A 16,148-nucleotide genomic window follows, 5' to 3' on the forward strand; every position below is an offset into this window, starting at 1 on the left:
GCGACTTTCATAGCTAGCTAGCCAGGTTGCCCACTATAAGTAGGGATGGCAACGGGGATTTCCCCGTCGGGGAATGGCTTCCCATCCCCGTTTCCGCGGGGACAAAAATTCCCTGTCCCCGTCCCCACGAATGCTTATGGGGGAGCTTTTTCTCCCGTCCCCGTCCCCATCGGGAAATTTATCCCCGTGGAGAACCCCGCGGGGAATCTGTTCCCGCTAGAAGTATAATATTTAAAGATAAATTTAAATTGATTGTATCAAATTAATACAAATTTAACAAACAAGATTGAAAATTACAAGAGACATCTACTTTAGAGTTTAGTTTTCTATTTTACAACATGCCATGCACTGAGTTCTTACTATAATTTTAACAAGTAAATTAACTAACTTGGATAAAATAGTTTCGTGGGTTGGGTACACGGGGAACGGGGATGGGGGATGGTTCCCCGTCCCCGTCCCCGCGAACCCAACGGGGATTAAATTTCCCCTATTTAGATCCCCGCGGGGACTAAATTAGTCACATACCCGTCCCTTAATAGGGGAATTCCCCGCGGGGAATCGGAGATTGGGTCCCCATTGCCATATCTAACTATAAGGTACCAATCACCTCTCGCCAGGCCACCAGCACCACGATTGGTCGGCTACGGGTTGTCGCTGCCTTTTGCTCTTGGCTTTCTCTGTTACGAAGATTATCAAAACCGAAAGAAGGGATAAAATGGGTGATGAGTGGATGAATAATAGCATCATATGCTATATTGAGCGGGATATGTCTGTAGACGCTGAAGACGAAAAGATTTTTGAAGCATTTTTAAGACATAAGAACTTGGAAGTTAAATTTGCCTCGCAACTGCAACTCATGAGCTGTATGTATTGAGTATTGTAATTATAGATTACATACCTAGTTATTTACTCTACATGTTTCTTAAATATTTAAACTTTACTGTATTTTGTTACTTTGACCTATTAAACATCGGTGAAAGGGCCTCTAGCTGAGTTAGTTAGACATTTTGAGTAGCACTCAGATCCCGAGTTTGACTCCCCGTGGGTGCAAATTTTAGGGTATAGTTAAAAAATATCTTCGTCTGTCCCAAATCAAAGCACATGTCTAAGGCCCGACCCGATTGTGGTCGCTCTTACATGGGCTACGATACTGTGTATGGTTAGAGGAGGGAGTTCGGTGTTTTTATCGACCTATCATATTAAACATCAATTTTATCATTTAGCATGCTAAAAAAATTAGTCTTATCTTATTAGCCCTCCTTTATCCATTTCTGGACCTGCCACTATTTGTAACTAGTCTCTTCAGAGCAACTCCAAGAGATTTTACATAACAAGTATAGGCTAATCCAACAGACTCGTTAAACCTACAGATTGAATAGAGAGTGAAGCAGACTATCAAAAATGGAGAACGAAGGTGGAGGGATAGAGTGCCACTAAATTTGAAGAGTATTTTATCGAGTCTATTAGATACGCTTTTCTTCTGATATTAGCTAAATTTAATTTTATAAAACCATATACCTAGTCTCTTGAAGTTGCTCTTAGGAAACTAAAACATTGTCATCAAAATTTTATCAAATTAAAAAAAATAGCCGGGACCAAATAATTCAAAAAAAATTGGCTAACAACGTAAAAAATATGAATGCAAATATAAAGGCCTTTATGCAAAAAAAAACCTCCAACGGTATTTATTTATCGACGGACACAACTAGAGCAAACTCTGTTTCCGGGCTTTCGGCACTCTCATCCGTGTATCGCTCAACACAAGCCAAGTCATGCGGGCATCTCAGCACCACGCACCACCGCAGCCACTGCCGCTCCCTCCGCCTCCGCTGTCTCTCCCGTCACCGTCCGCGGCGCCTCGGCGTGGGCGCCACAGCAGCACCCACTCATCCTCCTCGTCGTCCTCCTCCTGCATCTCCGGCCCGTCGCCGTCCTCGGCTCCGTTCCCGCACGCCAGCACCACCTCCTCGCTCGTGCCATTCTCGTGGGAGCGCCACGCGGGCGTGCCCAAGAACTCGTCCCGTCACCCGTGGCGGGCCGCCTCGCCCACGTGCACCCCGCTGCCGCCGCCGCCGCCGCTCCGCCCGGCCCCTCGACGCCGGCGCGCCAAGGCCCCGGCCACGTCGTCCTCCGACGCCAAGGAGGACCCCTTCGTCGCCGCCTTCGCCGAGTGCACCAGGGACGACGACTACGCTGCCGACGTCGACGGCGACAGCAACAAGCTCGCGCCGGTGCCGGCGAAGAAGGCAGCGGTGGTGTCACCAGGCCGCGCCGAGCGCCGGAGGTGGATGGCCGGCGGCGGCGGGCTCGTGGCCTTCCTCGACATGCACGGGTGCAAGAGCGCCATGGATGTCGTCGTCGCTGACGGCACCTTCCAGCCCCGCGCCGGCTCGTCGCTGCTGCGAATCATCGATCCCAGGCCGCGCCGGCCCGGGGAGCCCCAACCCCAAGCTAAGTAACATAACAGAGGCGCCAATCTGATCAAACTTTATTATATTACAGTGATTATTGTAGCATCATTCAAGGCATATAGGACTATAGATATGTTATGGATCAGACGAATTGAAGGATTGAGAACGCTCTGCTGAAGGAGGATTGGATTGGGAATCGGATCAACCTCCAGGCTCAGCTCCATCTCCTGAACTGGTGTTAATTCCGCTGTTGACGTTCTTGGGAAGTGGGAACACTGGAATTCGTGATCAGACTGAGACGGCAGAAGATATGTATGTGCTCCATCTTTTGAGCATGCACCATGCGGAACCGGAGCGCACAATCTGGCATTTGTATTGTACTCCTACTCCTACAGAAGGATGGAGCTCTTTCCTACCATCGACGACGTCACCAGTATAGGTGCCATGTACATGTCACTCCATAACTCGGCAACAGTTTTGGCGCGCATTGTACCATATGAATAGTGGCCGTCTCGTCTCACTGAATAGTAGGAGTACGTTGTTGTACGTCGTCGTCGTGTAGTAATCATTTAGAAATGCATGCCTGTTGGCTGTTGCTGCTGCTTGGCCGGCCGGGCTGCATCAGCATGATGATGGTGGGCTGGTGGCTGTGGTCTGTGGATGCTGGTGCCTGCCATGCATGTTCCCAGGCCGGGCCTTGTGTGGCTGCCTCCTCCATGCGTGTCCCTATAGATGTCCAAACAGTATGGGTCGTCCGGTTTTACCTGTGGCCTGTCACGTTTTTGGTCCCGTCCGATCAGCATGCTGGGTTTGGGCGGCGTATGAGGCCCACGTGCTATGCATGGCACGGCCCGACACGAACAATGGGTTGGCCCGTTAATGGCACGATGGCTAATAAGTCACAACCGCCATCAGCCCCCACCCCACATTCCACATTTCCACAACCCTAATCCCTCGACCCCTGGCTCAGTGTACTAGCGATTGGCGATTTCTCCCTCCCCGTCGCCTCGGTGCCTCCTCTCGAATCTCGACGTCGACGACGACTCGAGATCGATCTCAGCCGACGGCTCGCCATCACCGACGTCTCTGGTGCTCCCTGCCTGCTTGCAGAGTTTGGGGTTCTTTCCTCTCGTCCCTCCCTCTGTCTCCCTGTGCCTAACCCTAACCCTTATCCCATCCGGATCTGGTGACTGGAGGTCCTCATTCCTCGGTGTGTCGATTGTGCAAGGTTAGTTCACTGGTGTCTCCTCGGCTCCTCGCTGGTGCTCCTCGAATTGGGTTATAGCTTGTAGGCACATGCTTGCCTTCTTCACTGTCCGTGGTCTCCGCCTATTCAAGATCCAGTTGCTGGTCTGATGCCCTGCTTGAACATCTATATTTTTTGTTCTGTGCTCATCCTCCTCCCATTCTCACCCTCCTTCTATCATGTCTTGTTGTTCGACTGTCTCTGGCGCTCCCATTCTCTGCTCCTCGGCTCCATACCGTTGTCTCTGGTGCTCCATCTTGAAAAGGTGTGTTTAATCGCTTGCCCTTATTCCTGTTATCGTCTTAGATCTAAGTTTAATTCCATTTTTGGTGCCTTGAACCTTACAACCATTGAGGAGCTAGAGGCGACAGTCCGTTGTAGCTAGAGGAGCTAACCAAGCTCCTCGGGCTCGTGGTTGCAATCAAGTTCATGGACCTTGACGCGACTGCAGAGGAGGAGGAGCGCCGATTTGAGGACCACAATGAGGCAGAGGATGCTAGGTTCTTCATTGGTTTCGATGACACCCATGGAGATTCTATTGAGATCGATATTGTCGTCGGCTCCGGAATAGGTACTGGCACAGGCTCTATGAGCCCACCAGATTCAGTCCCTAATCCTGATGCCGGTGGTAGCAATTCAAACTCGAACTCGAAGAAAAGGTCTAAGGACTGGAATGACTTTGATGTATTGACTAAGATTGTGATTGGTAAGAAAATCAGGTATGCTGCTTGTTGCAAGCACTGTAAGCAAACACTTAGTGTTCGATCTACTTCTGGTACTGGACATTTGCTTCGCCATAATTGCCTTGCTAGGAAAGCACATGAACGCACTGGGCAAGCCCAATCTGTGCTTAAGTACAATGCTGATGGTACTTTGTAGCGTTGGGAGTACTCTGCTTGTGTTGCTAGGACTGAACTGTGTCGTTTGATTGCTAGGGATGATCTTCCTTTATGGCATGTCTCTACTGATGCTTTTCAATGTTATATCGATCGTGCTCATAACCCTAGATTTGTGCATGTTTCTAGACATACCACTACTAGAGATATGGTTAAATTTTATAATGAACGTCTGGTGAACTTAATTGGAACTTTTAAAATGCTGCTGGTTTTGTTTCTCTTACTTCTGATATTTGGTCTCGCAAGGCAAAGGAGGACTAATTGAGTGTAGTTGCCCATTTTGTTAATTCTAAGTGGGAATTAGAAAAAAGGTTAGTTGCACTTAGGCTAATTGATGGTAAACATAGTGGTGTTAACATTGTTAATCTTGTTGCTACTATGATGATTTTGCTTTATCTAATAAAGACTTTGTCATCATTTTAGACAATGCTTCCTCAAATAATGTTGCATGCAATGAAATATCGTAGGTCTTTCTTAACTGGTTACCTTGGTGCACCTGTTCCTACTTTGCATAATACTAACCTTGATGCACCTAATGATGACTTATTTACCATGTTTTTTTGCATCAACGCTGTTCATGTCATGTGATTAATCTAGTGGTTAAAGCTGGTCTGGATCCTATTAGAACTTATCTTGATGATTTTAGAACCGCTATATCATTTTTAAATGCTTCCAACCAACATATAGCTGCATGCAAAAGGTATTGTATGAGTATATTTGGTGCAATAGCTTGTAATCTGGTGTAATAGCTTGTGATCTTGTATCTGATATGTTCTTATGGCTTAATATGATGTAATAGCCTGTAATCTAGTATAATCTTGTGATCTGATGAATTCTGCTAAATATATGTATTTCTATTTTGTTGCTTGTCGGTTCGTTCTAGTGGGCGGTCCGGTTTGTTCAAGCCCATCATGCCATCGGGCTGACCCGACACGTTCTAGCCCTAGTCGTGCTGTGTCTGGGCAGATCCTTAGGCACGTAGGCTAGCATGTCCCGGTCCGAAGCGTCAAGCCGTCAACGAGCCGTGCCTGGCCCGGCACTATTTAGATGGTCTTAAGCAGGCTTGGACCATGCTCGTGCCGGATGGTCCATTTGGACATCTATATGTGCGCGCCACTAGTAATATAAACGATATCGATATTATTCGCTCATATTTAAACTTGATCTGCCTAAGAAGCCCGAGATCCGATCCGTATTTGAGTCTTGGTATTTAGTATCTGATCCGTATTATATTTGTTTTACATCCGTATTATATTTGTTTTACATCCGTATCGGTATACATAAAATTAGATATTTAAGATGTGGGTATATATTTGAATCTTATCTAACGCAACTCGATAATATCGGTATCTAATTCAAATCAGAAGAAAAAATAAAAAAACATAGAACAAGTAATATACATTTGTATCTGGTCCGATTACGTACTGCTAGTTCTGACGGCGTTGAAAATTTGCACTAGTACAATTTGGCTCTATACAAGCGGTAGGCTTTTTATATCACAGGCGGTTCGGTTAGAAAACCGCCTGGGATGTCTAGGCTATTCGAACCGCCTGTGATGTATTAGTATCACAAGCGGTTTTTGTTTAGGACCGCCTGTGGTGCTCTATTCTTTTCACAAATGGACCCTAATGAAAAACTGCCTGTGATTGCGATTTGATTTACATATTATTAATATTTTAACCATATTAATATTTTAATTTTTAACAGAAATATGCAAATACAATTTAAATGAATTAATATTTAATTTTTAACATAAATATGCAAATACAATTTAAATGAATTAATATTTTAATTTTTAACAGAAATATGCAAATACAATTTAAATGAATTTTAATAGCACACATAGATAACTAGAGAGATTTTAAATTAATTGGCAACCACAATGCATATAGTCGATCATACATGATAACAAATACAATTTGATTCATACAATTTTTCATGAACTACCATTTTTCCGCATGTATGGCTTTAAGTTCTTATTAATTTTCTTTTCCACACGCTTGATTCTCTCTGGACCGTTAAAGACGAACATCTCTTCATACTTATTGTATTCCTCATCTCCGTCTCCCACATTCTCAACTCCAACAATTTTTTGCTTTCCAGAAATAACTACATGCATCTTCTCATCTGCTGGATCGAGTACATAGAACACTTGTGCAACACATTCGGCGAGAACCCACGGGTCATCTTTATATCCTACTTTCTTTAAGTCTACCAGTGTGAGTCCGTAGTTATCCACTGTCACCCCCACAGGATGTTGTACCCATTGGCACTTAAATAAGGGTATTTTCATGCTTGGGCCATAATCAAGTTCCTATATTTCCTCTATGAATCCAAAATATGTGGTCTTCTGTCCATGTAGGTCAAAAGCATCGATACGAACACCGCTATTTTGTGCAACACTTTTCATGTCTTTTGATTTAGTGTAGAATAATGTGTACCCATTGATGTCATATGCTTGCCATGATGTCACAAAACACGATGGCCCAGAAGCTAAATTCTTCATTGTTTTCTCTTCCATAGAGTCTCCGAATGGGATGTTTTTGTCCATTAACCATTCGCTGAAACGATGTTTGTGCTCCCTCATGATCCAGTCCTCTGTGCGGTTCTGATTTTCTTTACGAAGCTCATCCAGGTGTTCCTCTATGTAAGGCTTGGCTATCGTGAGATGTTGTAGTACACTACCATGAGCACAATGTACTAGCTTGTAATCCTCAACGCGAAAAGTTTTCCTGCCCATTCTCCCTCTCCCACATAGTTTACCCTCATGTTTAGGTACAGGCACACCTATCATTGTTCTGTCACTGATGTAATCTATACAGCTCTCAATCACTTCTTCTGTAGTGTATCCCTCCATGATTGAACCCTCTGGGTGAGCGCGATTTCGCACATAACCTTTTAATACTCCCAGGTATCGCTCCAACTGAAACATATGATGTAAATATAGTGGCCCTAATATTTTTATATGATCCACGAGATGTATGATTGGGTGTACTTGCATATCAAAAAATGATGGAGGAAAACACATTTCAAGCTTGCACATAATCTCGATGATGTATGCCTTTAGATAGTCCAAGTCTTCTAAAGCTATTACTTTTTGTGAAACCGCATTGAAAAAGTAACACAAGCGTGTGATGACAACTTTGACATGCTCTATTTCGAGGGCTCTTACCACAATTGGGAGGAACACCGTCATCATCACATGGCAGTCATGAGAGTTGTAGCCAAATAGAGACAAGTCCTTCATCCTGACTAGTTTGCTGATATTGGATGAGAAACCTGTGGGCACTTTGACCCCACGCAAACATTTGCAAATCTTTGTTCTCTCCTCAACTGACAAGTTGTAGCTAGCTGGGGGGAGGTAAGGCTTCCCTTTGCCACTATCCACTGGATGAAGTTTCGGTCTGATTTGAAGATCTACTAGATCATTGCGTGATTTAAGTCCGTCCTTTGTCTTATTCGGCATGCCCAGCAAGGTTCCAATGTTGCTGTCAAAAACATTCTTTGTTACATGCATCAAATCAATGCTGTGGCAAATTTCCATATCCTTCCAGTATGGGAGGTACTTGAAAAAAATTGATTGCTTCTTGAAAGTTGTGTAAGTTGAAGGGTCAGTTCTCTTTCTCTTTTCTCCTTTGTTTTTTCCCTTTCCGAATAAAACATGAATGTTCTGTACAATTTCAAAAACAACTTTCCCACTATAAGGCTTTGGTGCACCTTCACTTTCCAGTTCATTGTTAAATTCCTCTTTCATCTTTTGGTACTTATGCTGCTTCATCAAGAACCGTCTGTGTCCCATGAACACCAACTTCTTGGATGATTTAAGGTACATGGAAGCAGTTCCATCGACGCACACTACACAACCATTCTTTCCTTTAGTCTTTTGCCATGATAGTGTGGCGCCACCGGGAGAATCATGGATGGTAACAAATATAATTGCTCTTAAGTTGAAATACTCATGGCAATACTCATCCCATATTCTAACTCCTTCATTCCAGAGCTTTGTCATATCTTCCATAAGAGGTTCTAGGAACACATCAATATCAATACCAGCTGATTTCGGACCTTGAATAAGAATAGTCAACATAATGTACTTTCTTTTGTGACACAGCCAAGATGGAAGGTTGTACATCGTTAAAGTCACGGGCCAGGTGCTATGTACACTTCTTTTTTTCACCAAATGGATTCATTCCGTCTGTACCCAAAGCAAATCTTACATTTCTGGTTTCTTTGGCAAACTCAGGATACATAAGATCGAAATTTTTCCATTGTGATGCATCAGCAAGGTGTCGAATCTGTTTGTTATTCTGCTTGCGATTTTCAGCATGCCAACGCAATAAGCTCAGCCTCCCTAGGATTTGAGAACAAACGTTTTAAGCGATCAATTACTGGAAGATACCACATCACCAAAGCTGGGATCTTTGACTTGTTTTTCCCATCCATGTCATCAAAAGTGTTATCGTCACTTTCAGGTCCAGTAGTGGATTTCTTGTTTTTATTTTCCTCGGGAATTTTTTTACACAGTCTTGATTGTAGCTCTTCTTGTATCGACTGACATTGCAAACTGGGCATCTTGATGCGTTCTCAAAATCGCCACGATACAGAATACAATGGTTCGGACATGCATGAATTTTTTGCACAACCACTGCTATGGGAGATATAAGCTTCTTCGCTTTATAAGTGCTTGTTGGTAGTTTGTTGGGTTTTGGTAGTAACTGGGACAAAAAATTCAAAAGATCTGTGAAGCTACTATCAGACCATCCGGCGCTAGCCTTCAACTTAAGAAGTTCTAGAACTATACACAGTGTAGTAAACTCTTTGTCACAACCCTTTGATTCATCATATAAAGGTTCTTTTGAGGCACTTTCCAGTCCCTCCATTTTAGATAGCCCTTTCTGCGATCCCACAGGACTCAACATTTCTGGTTCCATATGGCGCAACATCTCTTCGCAATCAAATTCTTCAAAATCTTGATTAGCATCCACATAATCCACTTTACCATCAACTTTAAGATCTAAAATTCCGACAACTCTCTCGTCATTACCAGGCACTTCACACGGATCCAACTCACCATGTTCTGACCATATCGTGTAATTGTCTTTAAACCCTCTTTTTAGTAGATGTGATTGGATTACTCCTGTACCTCTCTAAGCTATCTTATTATCACAATCGATGCACGGACATAATATCTCCTTACTCTTTCGCAAATTCGCGTGCTTGTTGGCCGCTTCAATAAAGCTTCTCAAATTTCGAATGTACGACGGATGTGGTCTTGGCACATTGTACATCCAACCTCGGTCCATTACCTATCCCTATAAAGATTAACATCAATAAAATCATCAATTAATTGAATTCATCCATAAAACATGAAACGAATTGATGTGCATGAAAATGAAACAAACATTGCAGCAATAGGTACCTTGAGGTGAGACAACTGTGTTTCTAAATAATCTTTAAATTAGATCAACTACTACAAGTCCAAATCTTGGAATTCCTAAGCTTTTCTTCAAATCCGATCTATATTACAAAATTGAGGCAAAAAATTGCATCAAAATGAGAAAGAAAACAAACGGAGATCATATATATGCATAAACTATTGAAATCAATCAATAAATTCAAAAACAAAACCTTCTCCCTGTAGATCTCAAAAAACACCCGCCACCGCTACAGTGCTGCGACTGTTCTGGGAGTTAGGGTTCTGGAACCCGTGGGCTAGTCCTTTTATAGTGTACACACATCGCAGGCAGATTTTTAGAAAAACCGCTTGTGATATATAACATCACAGGCGCTTTTTTATTCCGACCGCCTGTGAAGTTAATCTATCACAGGCGATCGGAATAAAAAAGCGCCTGTGATGTTATATATCACAAGCGGTTTTTCTTAAAATCCGCATGTGATGTGTGTACACTATAAAAGGCTTTGGTTCCGGCAGGAACCCTAACTCGTCCCGCTCGAGCTGACACAGTGAAAGGGAAATGTGCCCTTGGGCCATTTCTAAGTATTTTGGTGATTGAGTGCCAACACAAGTGCTTAAATGTGAATATATACCCATGGATGGACAAAGTGCAAATCAAGAGTAAAGGTATGTTTCTAAGCCTTAGTACATTGTTTTGAAGACTAATGTGTTGTGTCTAAGTGCTTGAAACAGGAGAAATCGAGTCAGAGAAAAGTTGGCTGTGTACAGCCAAAAGGCTGTTCGGTCTGGAGCACCGGACTGTCCGGTGGTGCACCGGACAGTGTCCGGTGCGCCAGACTGACTCGGGCGAACTGGCAGCTCTCGGGAATTTACCGGCGACGTGCGGCTATAATTCACCGGACTGTCCGGTGTGCACCGGACTGTCCAGTGAGCCAACGGTCGGCCGGGCCAACGGTCGGCCGCGCGATCTGCGCGGGACACGTGGCCGAGCCAACGGCTAGAAGGGGGCACCGGACTGTCCGGTGTGCACCGGACATGTCCGGTGCGCCAACGGCTCTCTGGCGGCCAACGGTCGGCTGCGCCGTTTAAGGAAAGAAATCAGGCACCGGACAGTGTCCGGTGTGCACCGGACTGTCCGGTGCACCAGTCGACAGAAGGCAAGATCAGCCTTCTAGATTTGCTCTCAACGGCTCCTAGCTTCCTTGGGGCTATAAAAGGGACCCCTAGGCGCATGGAGGAACACACCAAGCATTCCTACAACATTCCTAAGCACCAAGACATCGATTCCGCGCATTTGGTTCATTGTGATAGCATCTAGAGCTCTTGTTGAGTTGTGAACTCATTGAGTTGTGTTGTGAGCTCTTGTTGCGACTTGTGTGCGTGCTGTTGCTCTGATTTTGAGTCTTGTGTGCGTTGCTAGTTCCTCCCTTACTCCGTATTTCTTTGTGAATCTCAAGTGTAAGGGCAAGAGGCTCCAAGTTGTGGAGATTCCTCGCAAACGGGATATTGAAAGGCAAAGCAAAACACTGTGGTATTCAAGTTGGTCTTTGGACCGCTTGAGAGGGGTTGATTGCAACCCTCGTCCGTTGGGACGCCACAACGTGGAGTAGGCAAGCGTTGGTCTTGGCCGAACCACGGGATAAACCACGGTGTCATCTCTGTGTTTGATCTCTTGTGGTATTGTGTTTTGTTGAGACTCCTCTCTAGCCACTTGGCGTTTATTGTGCTAACACTTAACAAGTTTTTGTGGCTATAAGTTTAAGTTTCACAGGATCACCTATTCACCCCCCCTCTAGGTGCTCTCAATTGGTATCGGAGCCGTTCTCTTCACAAAGGGACTAACCGCCCGAAGAGATGGATCCTAAAGGGAAGGGAATCGTGATCAACGACAAGGAGAAGGAGTCCTTCGTCAACGAGCCAAGGGATGACAAGTCCAACGACTCAGGCTCGGGCCACAGACGCAAAGATGGGAAGAAGAAGAAGACAAGACGCATCAAGGAGATCGTCTACTACGACAGCGATGAGTCTACTTCCTCCCAAAAGGACGACGACGACTACGAGAAAAAGAAAACGGTCAATTCGAACTTTTCTTTTGATTATTCTCGTATTCCTCAAAGTACTAATGCTCATTTATTATCTATTCCACTTGGTAAACCTCCTCATTTTGATGGAGAGGACTACAGATTTTGGAGTCACAAAATGCGTAGTCACTTGTTCTCTCTCCATCCTAGTATATGGGAGATTGTAGAGAGTGGAATGCACTTTGATAGTACGGATAGTCCCATGCTTATTAATGAACAGATTCATAAAAATGCACAAGCTACTACTGTGTTGCTAGCCTCTTTGTGCAGGGACGAGTACCATAAGGTGAGCGGCTTGGACAATGCCAAGCAGATCTGGGACACCCTCAAGATCTCTCATGAGGGGAATGATGTCACCTTGCTCACCAAGATGGAGTTGGTGGAGGGCGAGCTTGGACGATTCGCGATGATAAGGGGCGAGGAGCCAACCCAAACATACAACAGGCTCAAGACCCTTATCAACAAAATAAGGAGCTACGGAAGCACGCGATGGACGGACCACGACGTCGTCCGCCTAATGCTAAGGTCCTTTACCATTCTTGATCCTCATTGGGTGAACAATATTCGTGAAAATCCTAGGTACACCAAGATGTCGCCCGAAGAAATTCTTGGGAAGTTCGTAAGCGGACGAATGATGATCAAGGAGGCGAGATACGTGGACGACGCGTTGAACGGTCCTATTCATGAGCCTCAACCCATTGCTCTCAAGGCAACGAGGAGCAAGGAGGCGCTACCGAGCAAGGTGGCGCAAGTTGAGGCAGTCGGGCTAAATAATGAGGAGATGGCCCTCATCATTAAGCGCTTCAAGACGGCGCTTAAAGGTCGCAAGGGACAGCCGAGCAAGACCAAGACAAAGGAGAAGCGCTCGTGCTTCAAATGTGGTAAGATTGGTCATTTCATTGCTAACTGTCCCGATAATGAAAGTGACCAGGAAAAGGGGAACAAAAGGGAGAAGAAGAAGTATTACAAGAAGGCCAAGGGCGAGGCACATATCGGAAAGGAGTGGGATTCGGATTGCTCTTCCTCCGACTCCGACAATGAAGGACTCGCCGCCACCGCCTTCAACAAGTCATCCCTCTTCCCCAACGAGCATCACACTTGCCTCATGGCAAGGGAGAAGAAAGTAAGCACTCATGATACTAGTACTTATGCTTCTTCAAGTGAGGATGAGTCTAGTGATGATGATGAGATAGATTACTCATGCTTATTCAAGGGATTAGATAGATCTAAAATTAATAAGATTAATGAGTTGATTGATGCTTTGAATGACAAGAATAGATTACTAGAAAAACAAGAGGATCTTTTATATGAGGAGCATGATAAATTTGTTAGTGCACAAAATTCTCTTGCTCTAGTGTCGGGGACCATAATTAGGGGTACCCTCAAGACGCCTAATTCTCAGCTGGTAACCCCCATCAGCATAAAGCTGCAAAGGCCTGATGGGTACGATTAAGTCAGGGATCAGTCCACACGAGTGACTCGATCACGCTTCACCCGAGCCTAGCCTCGGCCAAGGGCAGCCGACCTCGAGAGACTTCCGTCTCGCCCGAGGCCCCCCTTTTTACGGCGGACACATCACCGGCTCGCCCGAGGCCTTGGCTTCGCTCAGAAGCAACCCTGACTAAATCGCCACACCGACTGACCAAGTTGTAGGAGCATTTAACGCAAAGGTGGCCTGACACCTTTATCCTGACACGCGCCCCCCGGCAGAGCCGAAGTGACCGCCGTCACTCCACCGCTCCACTGACCAGTCTGACAGAAGGACAGCGCCGCCTGCGCCACTCCGACTGCGGTGCCACTCGACAGAGTGAGTCTGACAGGCAGTCAGGCCTTGCCAAAGGCGCCACGGCGAACTCCGCTCCGCCCGACCCCAGGGCTCGGACTCGGGCTAAGACCCGGAAGACGGCGAACTCCGCTCCGCCCGACCCCAGGGCTCGGACTCGGGCTAAGACCCGGAAGACGGCGAACTCCGCTCCGCCCGACCCCAGGGCTCGGACTCGGGCTAAGACCCGGAAGACGGCGAACTCCGCTCCGCCCGACCCCAGGGCTCGGACTCGGGCTAAAGACCCGGAAGACGGCGAACTCCGCTCCGCCCGACCCCAGGGCTCGGACTCGGGCTAAGACCCGCAAGACGACGAAACTCCGCCTCGCCCGACCCCAGGGCTCGGACTCCGCCCTGGCCTCGGCCGAACGACCTCCGCCTCGCCCGACCCCATGGCTCGGACTCGGCCTCGGCAACAGAAGACAGACTCAACCTCGGCTTCGGAGGAGCCCCCACGTCACCCTGCCTAGGGCACAGACCCGCCACATCAACAGGGAGCGCCATCATCGTCCTACCCCGAATCGACTCGGGTCACGGAGAACAAGACCGGCGTCCCATCCGGCCAGCTCCGCCAGATGGGCAATGATGGCGCTCCACAAGCTCTATGACGACGGCGGCCCCCAGCTCTCTTACGGAAGCAGGGCGACGTCAGCAAGGACTCGACCGCTCCAACAGCTGTCCCTCCGCCAGGCTCCGTCGCACCTCCGACAGCCACGACATCACGCCAGCAAGGTGCCAAGACCTCTCCGGCTGCCACATTGGCATGTACCTAGGGCGCTAGCTCTCTCTCCGCTAGACACGTAGCACTCTGCTACACCCCCCTTTTTTGTACACCTGGATCCTCTCCTTACGACTATAAAAGGGAGGACCAGGGCCTTCTTAGAGAAGGTTGGCCGCGCGGGACCGAGGACGGGACAGGCGCTCTCTTGGGGCCGCTCGCTTCCCTCACCCGCGTGGACGCTTGTAACCCCCCTACTGCAAGCGCACCCGACCTGGGCGCAGGACGAACACGAAGGCCGCGGGACTTCCACCTCTCTCACGCTCGGCTCCGGCCACCTCGCCTCTCCCCCCTTCGCGCTCGCCCACGCGCTCGACCCATCTGGGCTGGGGCACGCAGCACACTCACTCGTCGGCTTAGGGACCCCCTGTCTCGAAACGCCGACAGTTGGCGCGCCAGGTAGGGGCCTGCTGCGTGCTGACGAACAGCTCCCCGTCAAGCTCCAGATGGGCAGTCTCCAGCAATCTCTCCGGCCCGGGACGGTGCTTCGTTTCGGGACTCTTGAGTTCATGTCCTTTGACGGCAGCTACGACATGATACTTCTTCCACCGCCGCGCGACAACGACAATGGCGGCCAACAACCCGCCCGCCGGCGGCGGAATCGACGACATCTTCCCCGCGTGGTGGAAGAGCAACATTCGAGCTCGCTCCGTTCTCTCCCCCGCCAACGGAGGAGGAGGCGGGGCCATCAAGGCCAAGCGGGAGGCCGCGCTTCGTTGGCCGTCGAGCGAATCGACGCCCCCGACGCCCCGACGGAAGGCACGCCGGACGTCGACCTCGCGTTCAAGACGAAGGCAAGCGCCGTCCCCCCGCGACACGCTGACCCCGAGCAAGAAGACAACGCCGGCGCGCTCGCGGAAAGCCTGCAGGACGTCGCCCTCGTACCTGAGATGACGGTGCAACCAGTCCCCGATGTGACTACGTCGCTCCTCGTCGACCAAAAGGTACCGACTAACTCCCATCTTGCGTCATTTCGACTCGGCCTCAACCCGCCAAACGACCTCGTTTTGGCGGGCGCTCTCATTGAGGCGAGTGCAACCCCACTGGGGTTTCGTATGCGGTCGCCTTGGGACCGGCTGACGGACGTCTCGACCTACGGGCCCTCTGGGTCCGAGGAAGATGACGATCCCAGCATCTGTTGGGATTTCTCCGGACTTGGCAACCCCAGTGCCGTGCGGGACTTCATGACCGCATGCGACTACTGCCTCTCCGACTGTTCCGACGGAAGCCGCAGCCTTGGCAACGAGAGCTGCGGCCCAAGCCGCGAATGTTTCCACATCGAGCTAGGGGATCCCTCCGAAGGCAACCATCTCGGCATGCCGGAGGACGGTGATCTTCCTAGGCCGGTGCCTCGCGCCGACATCCCACGGGAGCTAGCTGTGGTCCTCGCTCCGGCGGGGGGTTACGACCCACAACTCGAGCAAGTCCGTGAGGCGCAGGCCAGGCTCAACGAGGGAACAGGAGCGCTTGAGCCGATCCGTCGGGACGTCGGGCAGGT

The 16,148-nt window shown here is 48.1% G+C and overlaps 1 protein-coding gene and 1 pseudogene across 1 annotated transcript; both read left to right on the forward strand.

The window, feature by feature from the left end:
* The first annotated feature begins 1,679 nt into the window (after positions 1-1,679).
* LOC103640845 (WAS/WASL-interacting protein family member 3) lies at positions 1,680-2,987 on the forward strand. Its single transcript, XM_008664308.2, has one exon. It carries the CDS (start codon positions 1,773-1,775, stop codon positions 2,457-2,459), a length of 687 nt encoding a protein of 228 aa, XP_008662530.1. The 5' UTR covers positions 1,680-1,772; the 3' UTR covers positions 2,460-2,987.
* A 1,099-nt stretch (positions 2,988-4,086) lies between these two features.
* LOC103640846 (uncharacterized) overlaps positions 4,087-16,148 on the forward strand; it is a 40,828-nt pseudogene continuing 28,766 nt past the window's right edge.

This window comes from Zea mays, chromosome 10, assembly GCF_902167145.1.
Source record: "Zea mays cultivar B73 chromosome 10, Zm-B73-REFERENCE-NAM-5.0, whole genome shotgun sequence".
NCBI lineage: Eukaryota > Viridiplantae > Streptophyta > Magnoliopsida > Poales > Poaceae > Zea > Zea mays.

Excerpts from the sequence above, each read along its gene's own strand:
- LOC103640845 (XM_008664308.2), top strand. The coding sequence starts at position 1,773 with ATGCGGGCATCTCAGCACCACGCACCACCGCAGCCACTGCCGCTCCCT.